A 14008-nucleotide genomic window follows, 5' to 3' on the forward strand; every position below is an offset into this window, starting at 1 on the left:
CAACAATGGTCTAAGCATCCAGAAATCTAAGCTAGTCAGAAGCAAACACCCTAATAGGATATATATGCCAGTGCAATAGTGGCACACAGCCTTGGTTGGTAACCAATAGCTTTTAGATTGGCTAAGAGATCCACTCCGGGTAAGGAACCCATACCTGGAATTGGGAACCAGATCAGAATCTATAAAGACAAAGATTATGTTCTCCAGTGTCAAGCTCCTGCTAGTCTTTGGCTAAAAGAGGGGTTACATATATCAAATTCTCCCTAAATTAATAATGCTCATCCCATTTAAACTATTCTGACTTCACTCTCTGTTGAAGAATCTGTTCTTCCTTTTCAGAAGGTAGCGACATCTGAGGAGACAAACTATCCCTCATACTTCAATCAAGCCCCAGCTGAAACCACAGAGGAATTGTTGCTGCTTCAATGGTGAACCTGATAATCACCACCAGGGTGAAGGAGACAGACCCTGGGGATACTCAATACCTACCAAAGTAGAGATCCAAAGGCTCCTAAGAGCTCATCAATAAAGAAGACTTAAAACTCACCCACCACGGGCTCAGGGAATTTTGTGGAAGGTGGGGTAGAAAGACTATAAAAGCCACAGGTTGAGACATCATGCCCAGAGGCATCCCCCCCCCCAAAAAAAAATTTGAATTCTGTTCTCACAACACATTACCCAAAACTCCATGATGAATACCTGAAACCCCACTGAGGTGGATCTCAGAGAAATGGGGGCAGGGGCAAGGGAAAAAGACGGCACCAACATATGATATATTCATAAAAAATATGTTGTTGATAATAACAATAGCACATGTTTTGTTTGTTATTCAAGGTAGGGTCTCATTCTAGCCCAGGCTGACCTGGCGTTCACTATGGAGTCTCAGGGTGGCCTCAAACTCACAGCGATCCTCCTACCTTTGCCTCCCAATGATCTCACTCTGAGAAAAAGCAAAATACTATTTCAAAGTTTGTTTGTTTTTTTTTTTTGGTTTTCTAAGGTAGGGTTTCACTCTAGCTCAGGCTGACCTGGAATTCACTATGGAGTCTCAGGGTGGCCTCGAACTCTCAGTGATCCTCCTACCTCTGCCTCCCGAGTGCTGGGATTAAACGTGCGCCACTACGCCCGGCTTCAAAGTATTTTCATAAATAAAATCTTCCTCAATATTGAAACACTACTGCTTACCCCGTATGTCCTAAGACAGTGGCATGGTGCAGTGGTCCCCGCCCTTGGACATCTCTTTGGTTCACATTAGCACCATTCTGTAGGAGGAACTCACATGTCACCAAAGAGCCCTTAAACATAAAAAGATAATGTATAAATATATGCAAGAGTAATGCATTTCTAATTAAAAACAGAGTAGTTTTACTTTACTTAAACAGTATTTCTATTACTTCTCTCCCCAAAATACACACTCCTGAGCAAAAACAGAGAAAGGGTTATTAGTTTTTTTCTAAAGAATTAATTCAAATATATATGATAAATAAATATATATGAGATAAATAAATCAATATATATATATGTGTATGTGTGTATATATACATACATATATATATATGTATATGTATATACACACACACACACACACATAAAATCTCATTTATTTAACTGACAGAGGAGGGAGGGAGGGAGAGACAGACAGAGAGAGAATGTGCACGCCAGGGCCTCCAGCCATTGCAAACAAACTCCAGACATGTGCATTCCTTTGTGCATCTGGCTAATGTGGGTCCTGGGGAATTGAACCTGGGTCCTTTGGCTTTTCAGGCAAATGCCTTAACCGCTAAGCCATCCCTCCAGCCCAGAATTAATTATTCTTTTGTTGCTGTTCATTTTTATTTATTTATTTGAGAGAAATAGGCAGAGAGAGAGAGAGAGAGAGAGGGAGAATATGGCTGTGCCAGGGCCTCCAGCCACTGCAAAGGAACTCCAGACGCATGCATACACTTGTGCATCTGGCTAACATGAGTCCTAGGGAATCGAACCTTGGCTTCACAGGCAAGTGCTTAATCACTAAGCCATCTCTCCAGCCCCAGGATTAATTCTTAATACAGATTTACTTGCAGCTCAAGGTCTAGCAGAATGTTCTACCATTTTTACCATCAGAATTCTCGTCCATCTCCCAGTCCTTTGTCCCTCCCCTCCCTTGAGCAAGATGAAACCCCCACCATGATGCTCAGAAATCCCCAGGAGGTACAGAGACTTCTTTCTTTTCCAACCCACCTCACAAAGCAGGAATAATGATGACAATGATTACAGTACTGTGTTCAGAATCCATTTACGTATTTCATATTTCGTTCCTGGTGAAAACCTCAGCACATTAATCCTTACCCCTAATACAGCCTGAATGAGTGGTGTTGCTTTGTTTTCCTCTGAATTAGCCCAGTTCACATCTGCACCATGAGCCAAAGCTTCAGCCATTTTGGGAAGGTTTTTTTCATATGAAGCCCTATAAAGCTGAAGTCCTGGATTAAGATGCTTAGAGTCAAGAAACACAGAAGGATCGTGCCTTTCTCCTTCTGAAAAACAACAAAAAACCACAATGACATTAGTAGAATTGCACTCTTGGCAAGGAGGGAGAAACTTTAATAAGTACACAGTTTTAGTGGCAAGATGAAGAGTTCTGTGGGTGAATCATGGCACTGGTGGCTCAATATAATGTATACTTTATACTTACATATGAGCAGCATGGATAATTTCAGGATAGATAAGGTACTAGGATAATTTTATATTATGGATCTGCCTCAAATATTCACAATATATGAAAACTGTGACATAAGAAACCATTAGTCCTCCATAGGCAGCTTATGAAAGATTTTCACACAGATATTACATTTCTCATAGACTAATCACTCCCCAAACCTTCAACGTTTTCTTGTAGTGACAGCATCTGGTTGTGCTAGGTCTTTCTGGTCTTGCCTGTATCCGATGGTTAGGTTAATTACTCTTTAACCACATTCCTTGCCAATTAACTTACTTGCCTTTTCAAATCAATATTGTTCTGACATACTAGTCTGGATACAGTTAGGAGAATTAGTTTATAGTGTAGAATGTTCTTATATAGCAATTTGATAGTAAAGGCGGTGTTTAATGTGGTGAGCTCTGACATTTCAAATGGGAACAAGTGAAATGTTAAGTGTGTAATTGTATCCTTGCAACCCAAATAAAGGTGGCTTAGAAGGTGCAAAAATACTTGACTACACGTCTAAATTCTGGGCCCCTAAAAAGTTTTTATCACTCAATCAAAGCACACTTAATTCCTAGGATGATCTAAGATCATCACAATTTGCATTATAACTAATTCGTATAGTTTCGAGAATGCTTCCTCTCCTGACAGTCTGCAAGACCAGACTCACTAGAATCATGAAAGAGAAAGGAAAGAAAGCAAGCAGTGGTCAGAAAAGAAACCGGATGGATAGGGAGCTGCTGCTGGTTGTTTCTCTGCTAACAAGGGAAAGCCACAGGAGAGATACAGACTAATAAAATGCAAGGTGTGTGTATTACAAATATTTAGCAGATATCAAGAGGTTTGGAAGAATGCCAAACTAGGAGTTTCCACATATAAAGATCAACAGTACCTACCTTAACAGCATTATACCTCCCTTAGCATAACCTTGCAATTAAAAAAACTTACTATTTTAGAAATGATCTAATCAACAGGTATTTTCAGTCGACTATACCAATCAACAATGAATTTCATCAGAACTCACCTGTCTCATATAAACTGTTGGCTGACACTGTGGACGGTAGAGATTCTCTGCCATCATCAGAGCTTTGCTGGATTCCACTGTCATTACTTTTGACTGTTTGAAAGAAAACCCGGCTAGAGATTAAAGTCCATGCCACTTAGAAAGCAGTCTCCCACAATCAACAAGACTTTAAGATGGGTTTGTACATGTCAACACAAACTTATCCACCACCAGTGGAATACATCTATTATTATTTCAATGCTTTTGAATTTATTGTGATACAATCAGTCAAAATGCTTGAAAGTAAACTTATTTTCAAACTGTAAGGCATTACCCCATCAAATGTCAGGGGTGGTAAGTAAGAGCTCAATTTACTGTTTGACTATAAGTAATGTGTAATCCTGAGACAATGGGCAACATCTAGAGAAATGGCCACACTGCACAATGACCACTGGCACAGACTTGGAATGCTCCACAAGAGTAGTACTTACTACTACGCAGTTTTGAAGAAGTATCAAAGTAGGAGAAGAGTGAATCTAGCTCATCAGGACAGAACAGAGACTCCCGCCTGGCCTCGTCGCTAGTTACAGCAACCACTGGGGACATGCAAGTTAGCAAAGCACAAAGCCGGCCATAAGAAGGGAAAAGGGCAGGAGAAAACATTACTGGGAAAATTTAGGAGGAAAAGATAGGAAGGAAATCAGGTAGTTAATCAGATACTTAGGGCTTTTGGCATGATAGATTTATAATTCCCATCTCCCCTTGCATTCTAAGCAGTATTATCTATAGACATTACCTAAAAATACAAATCATGGTACCATTTCAAATTTAATTGTCTTAAAGACACAGAAATCCAGTTTTCTACAGACTATATAGCAGGAAACAGAGTTGTAGCATTTTAAAAAACCTACAGTGGCTACTAATTAAAAGATTACGAACGTTGACCGCAACTCAATCAAGTGTTTCAGAGACGTGTAATACCTGCACTTGGGGCAGATGCTCTGACCTGGTCACCTGGCCCAACTTTAGAAATGCTCAGCCTTTTTTCTTCACAGCCTTTTGAGACAATCTTTCTTTCCTGCTCAGGAGGTGACGATGATATAAAATTTGTATCCACATATTTTCTCTCCACATATTTTGCTCTGATATACGCCTCTTTCTCCTGTCTGGTATATATAAAAATTCCACAATTCTAACACCAACAAGATGCCATAATATTAAATACTTTCAAAGACACTGAATGTGACAGTAGTTAAAAGTGAATCTGTGACAGTTATCACATAACATTCTACACGTTTTCCTTCTAATAATTAATGAACTATTTCATAGTCAAATACAAATAATAACCTACTGAAAACCTACAATAACATAGTACTCTGTATATCTCTGTTGATTTATTTCTACATATACTTCTTCATGTATTTTATAGAATAATTACCAGAAAAACTAAAGAAATGTATGTAAATTGATTTTAGTTTCAATGTTACACAGAGATGGTAGATCATAGTCTAAACAATCACTACTAATGACATAATTTTTCATAATTACTTTAAAACAAGTCAACATTTTTAATTTGGGGGGGAATACATTACACTTTTAACTCTTGATTTATGGCAAACCATAAAAATATGTCTACTCTATACTTTTTCTTATTTAATTTAAAAATTTTTTTTGTTTATTTATTTATATGAGAGAGATCGAGAGTGAAAGAGGCAGAGATAGAGAGAGAGAGAGAGAATGGGCGCGCCAGGGCTTCCAGCCTCTGCAAACGAACTCCAGACGCGTGCGCCCCCTTGTGCATCTGGCTAACGTGGGACCTGGGGAACCGAGCCTCGAACCGGGGTCCTTAGGCTTCACAGGCAAGCGCTTAACCGCTAAGCCATCTCTCCAGCCCCTTATTTAATTTTAAAATGCTTGGGTGTTTGGCTAAAATAGGAGATTCCAATGTCTAAAATAATTCAGTCATACAGCAAATTATTAAAATGCTGATTTAATGCTGAAGAGGTGGTGGAAAGAATGTAAGAGCGAAAGGAAGGGTAGGACTCCTTACAACGTGCTCCCTCCAGACATAATATGGTCTGGATATCCATGACCTCATAATGCCTGACACTATCTACCCAAGACCATCATAAGAGGAGGAAAAGATCATGACATCAAAATAAAAGAGACTGATTGAGATGGGGAGGGGATATGATGGAGAATGGAATTTCAAAGGGGAAAGTGGGAGGAGGGAGGGTATTACCATGGGACTTTTTTTTATAATCATGGAAAATGTTAATAAAAATTGAGAAAGAAAAAAAATGCTGATTTAAAATGATATTGGCTCAGCTAAAAAATATCAACAGGGGCTGGAGAGATGGCTTAGCGGTTAAGCGCTTGCCTGTGAAGCCTAAGGACCCCGGTTCGAGGCTCGGTTCCCCAGGTCCCACGTTAGCCAGATGCACAAGGGGGCGCACGCGTCTGGAGTTCGTTTGCAGAGGCTGGAAGCCCTGGTGCGCCCATTCTCTCTCTCTCCCTCTATCTGTCTTTCTCTCTGTGTCTGTCGCTCTCAAATAAATAAATAAATAAAATTTTTAAAAAAAAATATCAACAGGTTTATGGCAAATAAAGTTTGAGTACTAATAATTAAGAATTCTGGGCTGGAGAGATGGCTTAGCAGTTACGGCAACTGCCTGCAAAGCCTACGAACATCTGTTCAAATCTCCAGATCCCACGTATAGGCTGAAGCAAAAGTGACTCAAGTGTGCAATGTTGCACATGCACACAAGGGGGCGGACGCATCTGGAGTTTGTTCACAGCACCTCAAAGGCCCTGGCACACCCATTCTCTCTCTGTCTCTGCCTCCTTTTCCCTCCCTTCCTCCCTCCCTCCCTCTCTCTCACTCTCTCTCAAAAATAAAAATAAAGGCTTCTTTGCCTTAAAAAAAAAAAAAAAAGAAGAATCCTAATGACTAAAAATGGCATCAACAATAAAAGTATATGCCTCGAAGGCTCTGACTCCAAGCAGTCTATTCATAGACTTCCTTACACAGAACTGGAAGTATAATTTCACACAGAGTACTCAAGATGCCCTTTTCATCTTTGACTCCTCAACATCATAGTGCCATCCAAGAAATATGCAATTAACAAATTATGTAAATTATTTATTGTAGGGGTAGTAGAAGCTTGATCTTTGGAGACATTTCAAATGCCTATCACCAACAAAACTTTGGTCTACTTTTACAGCAAAAAAAAAAAAAAAAAAAAAAAAAAAAGCTCTTACATTCCTATTAAGAGAAGAAATTTTTTAAATTCCTTCTCCTCTGAAGACTACAAATAATTACCTGCTCAATAAAGTGTACTTATCTAGGGAATATAGAGAATATAAGACAGAAACAGCCACATCTAAACAGAAGTAGTAATGATGACAATTTCTAAATACCTTGTTTCAATGTTTTATATTAATTATAGCAAAATAAAGCCATAGCTATATTTATTATTAGGGGGGAAAGTAGCACATTAGGACAATCAAAATAGTACCTTTGTCCTGGCTGTGGTTTCTTTATCCCCATTTTTTCCACTTTAGCTTCATAAACACGATTGATGACATCATTCCCCAATTCACACATAAGCTGTTCGGCAGGCAAATAGAAAAGAAAGCTATAAATGAAATGGCCTTAAAATACACCAAAATATAAAAGTCCTTAAAGCGTATACAGTCAATTCCTTTCACTATCCTGCAACTGCTCATTTCAAAAAGAAATTTAAACTTAAAATAAGATAAAGACTGAGAACATAACCCTTTCACATCATACCAGAAGCTATCTATTAATCATATGTACATAGTTATACTTAAAAATCACACATTTTGGGAGCTGGGCGTGGTGGCACATGCCTTTAATCCCAGCACTGGGAAGGCAGAAGTAGGAGGAGCACTGTGAGTGAGTTCAAGGTCACCCTGAGACTGCATAGTGAATTTCAGGTCAGCTGAGCTAAGCTAGAGTAAGATCCTACCTTGTAAACCGCCCCCCCCCCCCAAAAATGCCATCACAACCCTTGTGCCTATATGTCCACAGTAGGGCAAGAATTATAACATGTACTGTGTTAAGAGGTAATAATAAAAATTAAATTATCTATTCTTTTTAATTTTCTCCTCACTTCCACTTTGTAGAAATGCTAAGATTCATCAAATGCACAACTTTATTGAAATAACTTTTTACATTCTCTTCTCCCTGAGTTCTCTCACTAAATAATAAACAATTTTTTTTTTTTTTTTTTTTTTTTTTTGGTTTTTCGAGTTAGGGTCTCACTCTGGCTCAGGCTGACCTGGAATTCACTATGTAGTCTCAGGGTGGCCTCGAACTCTCAGCGATCCTCCTACCTCTGCCCCCGAGTGCTGGGATTAAAGGCGTGCGCCACCACGCCCGGCTATAAACAATTTTTAAATATGTTTTATTTATTTATCTGAAAGAGAAAGAGACGGGGAGGGGGGAGGGAAGAAAAGGTACACCAGGTCTCCAGCCACTGCAAACGAACTCCAGATGCACGAACTCCAGATGCATGTGCCCCCTTGTGCATCTGGCTTACATGGGTCCTGGGGAATCAAACCTGGATCATTTGTCTCTGCAGGCAAACACCTTAACTGCTAAGCCATCTCTCCAGCCCCAACCAATTCTTTTCACATGTCCCAAAACCTTTCAGATTCTCCTTTTTACCTGTCTATCTACTTTTTACAGCTCAGTTTGCACCTTGCCCAACTGAAATTGTGCCTGTGGTCTCTTAATAGTCGTATCCCTTCTAGTCATGCCCAATTATAAGCTTGACCATTAGGCCAAGCCTGCTGCCTTGAACAAGATGCAGATCACTCATACCACTCCTCGAAAAGAAGCGTTCCTAGGGAAAAGTCATTCTAGGAAAATACTACAATGACACAATTGCGGCATAGAGAACAGAGTTCAGATATTGAGGCACTTAAGTTGAGGACAGAAAGGGACGGCCTGGGCTTAGGCAGCAAGAAAACAAAATGTGATCTAAACCCAACACCAGAAACAAGATCTGGGAATGGCATCTTAGTAAGTGCGCACTAGGCAGGCACGCAGGGAGGATGGCTGTCATCTCCTCCTTTTTCAGATCTCACCGCTCCTACAACATCTCTCTGTCGTGGTTTCCTGTCCTTGCTTTTCTCATTCTCCCTTGCCCTCAAGTTCTCTCCTTGATGCTATCACCACTCTTACAAATGTTAAACGTACTAGTTCTTTCTTTGAGCAATCATAATGTCTAGTTTTATATACCACACTTCATCACAAAGACATTAATTATAAATTATCCTTAACACATGTATCATTGAATGAAAATTAGTAGTGGAGAAATCAAATTGACAAATTTAACAGGAAAAGAACTGCTCAATAAATTACTCTAGAAGAGCTAGTTAAAATTTTAGAAAACATACAGCAGTTTTATACTATCCATGAAATAAATTCACAAGTATATGATAATTAAAATAACTTATAATTTAAAATAAGTTCACAAATAAAAACAAATTACCAAGAAAATAAATTATGATGATTATTATTATTTATTTTCTAACTTTTTTAGACTTGAATGGTATTATTCTCCCACACTCTTTAAAAGTTCCAAGTCTAGAAAAATAAACGTTATTTAGCAAAAGACTACTAAAAGTTACCTCTTTTCTGTTGTGTATGTGTATGTGTGTATGTGATGCTGAGGACCAAACCCAGACCTCTGACCCTAGCATATGCTAGGAAAGCACTATAGCCCTGGGGCACATACACCCCCCAGACTTACCAATAGTTAACTTTGGATGAAGACAGATAGTGGTTATTGTTTTAGGGTATATTCTTTATGTTTATTTGTTAAACCTTGTCTATGATACTTTACTTAAAAAATAATTAAACACTTACAAACATTAAGTTTTCCCATTTTCCCCCCATATATCCTCACCTAAAGGAAATGAATTTCCTTTGCTTCTAGAATGAGCATCAGATCCAATCTGACTTCATAGTGTAGCACTTGGGCACTTCTAGTAATAACACCCGCTTCATATCCTATGCACTGTTCTACCTGTAGTCATTGGCATGTAGGTTTTCCTTACCTGAAGTTCAATAACTTATCTCAATAGCCTGACTCAACCTACTTCCTTCTTTTTGAAGTGTGCTCTTTACAACCAACTTCTTTAAGGTGCGAACTAAGTTATCCAGTACCTGTATCTGTATCCTATCCGTTATCTAATGAGCTTATTTTTGTTTGTATTACTTCCTCCAACACAACTTCAAACTTCTTGAAAGTTTGGAGACCATCTTATACTAGATTTCCACCCTTCAACATTGCTTACACAGTGCTGCATATTATTCACTGTCTGGTGAATTAAATGAAAAAAAAAAAAAGCCTACAGTGAGGCAGGAAAATTTTTAAACAACTCAATTACTGAAGTCAACTATATTTTCTCCTAATTTGTATGTAAGTATTCAAATACTTTAATAGTATAGTCATATTCTTAATGCACCATACAGATATAGTTAATGCAATTTTCTAAATTTTCTAAACTGAATCCCTTAGTCCCTCATCTCCCATCTTCTTTAGGAATCAATTTCATTTAGATACTCATGCAATCTCTATAAGGATCTATGTTAGGAATCAATTTCACTTAGATATTTACACAATAATTCTACAAAGTAAAATTTTCACTGTACATTTACCAGTTTATATATGGCTTAAAATAGAACACTAAAAGCAAAAATTTTAGGCAGAAATAAATGTACTGCATACTCCACCCCTTAATGATAAAAAAAATAGTAAGCCAAACAATGATAATTGATAGGAATATATTATTAAATACTAGGAATTTTGTCAATCTTCTCAGAAATCCAGCAGTAATCTAAAATTAATCAGAGACATGAATCCCAAGACGCATAAGAAAAGGATGTATTGGTTTGATAAAATTCTACCATAATAAATATATATTTGCTGATGGTCCTATCCTAAAATAATCCCATAGTGGCAGCTTGCTCTATCAATCCATAACGGAGCTTATGGAGTTTACATTATAAAATATTAAAATAGTGACCTGGGAACTAAAGTACCATTTTTTAAAATTTAGATTTTTTATTTATTTGAGACAGAGAGAGAGGGAGAGAGAGAGACAGAGAGACTGAGTGAGAATGGGCATGCCAGGGCCTCTAACCACTGCAAACTCCAGACATATGCACCACCATGTGCATCTGGCTTATGTGGGACATGGAGAATGAAACCTGGGTCCTTAGGCTTCAGTAGGCATGTGCCTTAACTGCTAAGCTCTTTCTCCAGCCCCTAAAGTACTTTTTAAAATTTTTTTTATTTTTTTCTCAATTTTTATTAAGATTTTCCATGATTATTAAAAAAAATCCCATGGTAATATCCTCCCCCTAAAGTTAAGCCAACTAATTTTTTTTCTTTTTTATTATTTTTATTTATTTATTTATTTATTTATTTATTTATTTTGGTTTTTTTGAGGTAGGGTCTCACTTTAGGCCAGGCTGACCTGGAATTCACTATGTAGTCTCAGGGTGGCCTTGAACTTTCAGTGATCCCCCTACCTCTGACTCCAAGTGCTGGGATTAAAAGTGTGCGCCACCACGGCCTGCCTGATTTTCTTTTTTGAAATATGTTCTCATCACACAACCCAGGCTGGCCTGGAACTTACTATATAGCCCAGACTGGTCTCAAATTCTCAATCATCCTGTCTCTGCCTCCCAAGTACCAGGAACACAAGCATACACCACCACACCCACATGGAACACTGGTATTCTTAAACACTGACCTGACTTAGTAGTTAAAAGTGCTATGGCGGGTTGAGCATGGAGCACACACCCATAATCCTAGTACTTGAGAGGCTGAAGACTGAGGATCATGATTTCAAAACAGCCTGGGCTACAAAGCAAGATCCTGTCTTAAAAAGCCAAAAAGCACTGGGCATGATGGTGCACACCTTTAATAACAGCATGGGGGAGGCAGAGGCAGGAGGATTGCTGTGAGTTCAAGGCCACCCTGAGACTACATAATGAATTCCAGGTCAGCCTGGGCTACAGCAAAACCCTACCTCGAAAAACAACAAAAAAAAGTCAAAAACCTAAAACAAACAATAATACCATCAGCAAACTCAAAAGAATGCTACATAAATAGTGAGCAGTTTTCAAAAAATTACAATGAAACACCAGGTTTGTCATACCCCCCCCCTTAAAATGTCTACAACATTCACTTTATTGTTAGAAAAGTAATCTTTAAATTTGTACATCAAAATACTAAAATCTTGCTTATGTGAAAATGTAAACTATTAGCATGCCAATATCAACTTTACCTTTAAAAGTTCAGGCTCCCAAGTGTCTAAAGTTAGAGATCGTACTTTTGAAAAATGAACTCCAAGGCTCCTGTAAGAGGAAAAAGAATGCATTATTTATTAATATAGACATCACCAAGTCTTTATTTGCAAATTTAAGTAAATTCTTTTCCCCCCTTTCAGGAGCATTATTTATCAACATCAAGTTTAACACTGTTAGCAGTTCACAGTCAGACAAGAGAATGAGAGAATTCAATGAGCAAAACAACTAAAAAGATAGTACAACACAACTGACAAATACCTGACAACCCTGGTAGTGTGACTCACAATTGACATTTTCATCTAAACCCCGTATTGTCTCACTGAGTAGTGTGCCCTCTTAACAACCACACAGCCCCACTCCAGGCCTCACTGTGCACCACATACGCCTGCAGAGCGGAACGCTCGTTATAACATTAGTTTCATGGAGGGGGGGGTGTTGAAGAGTCTGAATTAGCAAATTTTAGGGAAAAGTTCTATCAACCACAACAAAATATCCAAACTTATTTTTACCAAGCAATCACAAAACCAGGGTTTCTCTACTGATAGTCATTACAGAACAAGACTGCAAAGAAGGTAAGTGCAGAGTCTACAAGGGGAAGGGGCTTTGTGCACGCAATGACAGCGCTGTGCGCCTGCTCCGGGCAACACACCAACCACGACACTGCTTCGTCTGCCCGCCACAAGGAAAGATGTGAGCCTTCCTCTCTCAGTGAGCCCTTTCTCAAAGGGCATAACGTACTAGTGCGCCAAGACATGTGTCTCCCGGCGATCTGAGACTGAGGGCTCGCAAGCACAGAATGTGAAGAACCATGGAGCGCAGGGAGCGCCTCGCTGTCCTGCCTAGCTCAGAGCGCTCGCGTTCTATGGGGGGCACTGTCTGGCAGCACCCTCGCCACTCACGGCTCACGTGATGGTACTTCCCTGAGCCAAGCAGCAGCACTAGGGAATTAACACCAGCGACCTTGAAGCACTGTAGCACTCTGCAGTCTTTGGAATCAAAAAGACTTACATGGTTTACCTGCTATTAATTGATAAAAACAAGGTATCCATATATGTGACATTTCTATTAGTTCCCATTCTCCAACTAAACTTTATGGTCCCAAAATACATGATTTGAAACCCGTTCTGAAGCTCAGAAGCAAATCTAAGCAAGCTCCAGCTATACAATGCCCTGTACTCCTTTCAGAAAGCTTTTGACAGTTGACCTTAAGCTCTGGGTACAGCTGAGTAATACGAGAGTAATGTAGGACCCCAAAATTTGAACAAAGAATCTCACAAAACACACACCAATGACAGGCACCACAATTCTGCCCTGAAAAATGGTAAGATCTGAGGACAAGGCTGTATCGTATATTTCAACTTAAAGGATATTTTCTTCTTAGATGGTGGCAGTTTAAAGACCCACTCAATGTGCCACCTGTCCCCTCCGGCCAAGTTAATAGGGTTTTGTTATGTGTTAAAAATACTTTTTTTTTTTCTTGTAAAGTGGCCCAGACTATAATACAGCCACCATGTGCATATAAGTAGGGATGGGTCAAACAGTGAATCCAAGTCCTCAAAATTATCTTACAAACCAGAAATTAACCACTTTATAAAATGTGCAAACAGTAAACTGGTAGTTATATTAGGGAAATAGAAAAGACCACTTAACAAATGAACACAGTGACTTCAATGTGTGTTTAATCCAAAAGAGGTAACTCTGTGCAGGCCTACCCACCGATGAATCCCTGAGCACTCGATGCACAGAGTGATGCCCAAGTTGATGCTGGCCCACCGTGGGTCTGCCAGGCCACAGTCACAACAGCTGGCATTGCCAGGGATACACTGGACACGCTGCAGTGCACTTTCTCCTTTCAGTAGCTTTTCTTTTGACTCATTTCCAGAATCTAGGCTTCCTGTTGATGGAGATGATTTCTTATCCAGCTTCTGAAGAATTAAGAATTTTATTTTATTGCTTTTGTAAAAGTTTA

The 14008-nt window shown here is 39.0% G+C and overlaps 1 protein-coding gene across 4 annotated transcripts in view; it reads right to left on the bottom strand.

The window, feature by feature from the left end:
* The window catches only part of Acap2 (ArfGAP with coiled-coil, ankyrin repeat and PH domains 2), a 159698-nt gene that overhangs the window by 16360 nt on the left and 129330 nt on the right, over positions 1–14008 (bottom strand). For 2 of the 4 annotated variants that reach the window (XM_045148851.1, XM_045148852.1), the window contains 8 exons: positions 13756–13964; positions 12018–12087; positions 7205–7296; positions 4668–4852; positions 4178–4282; positions 3708–3800; positions 2329–2516; positions 1186–1295 (listed from right to left, as the gene is read on the bottom strand). In XM_045148851.1, coding sequence (XP_045004786.1) covers positions 1186–1295; positions 2329–2516; positions 3708–3800; positions 4178–4282; positions 4668–4852; positions 7205–7296; positions 12018–12087; positions 13756–13964 — 1052 coding nt within the window. The remainder of the gene's footprint in view (positions 1–1185; positions 1296–2328; positions 2517–3707; positions 3801–4177; positions 4283–4667; positions 4853–7204; positions 7297–12017; positions 12088–13755; positions 13965–14008) is intronic. The other 2 variants (XM_045148854.1, XM_045148853.1) reach the window with 1 other exon arrangement.

This window comes from Jaculus jaculus, chromosome 5 (genome assembly GCF_020740685.1).
Source record: "Jaculus jaculus isolate mJacJac1 chromosome 5, mJacJac1.mat.Y.cur, whole genome shotgun sequence".
In the NCBI taxonomy this organism is placed as follows: Eukaryota; Metazoa; Chordata; class Mammalia; order Rodentia; family Dipodidae; genus Jaculus; species Jaculus jaculus.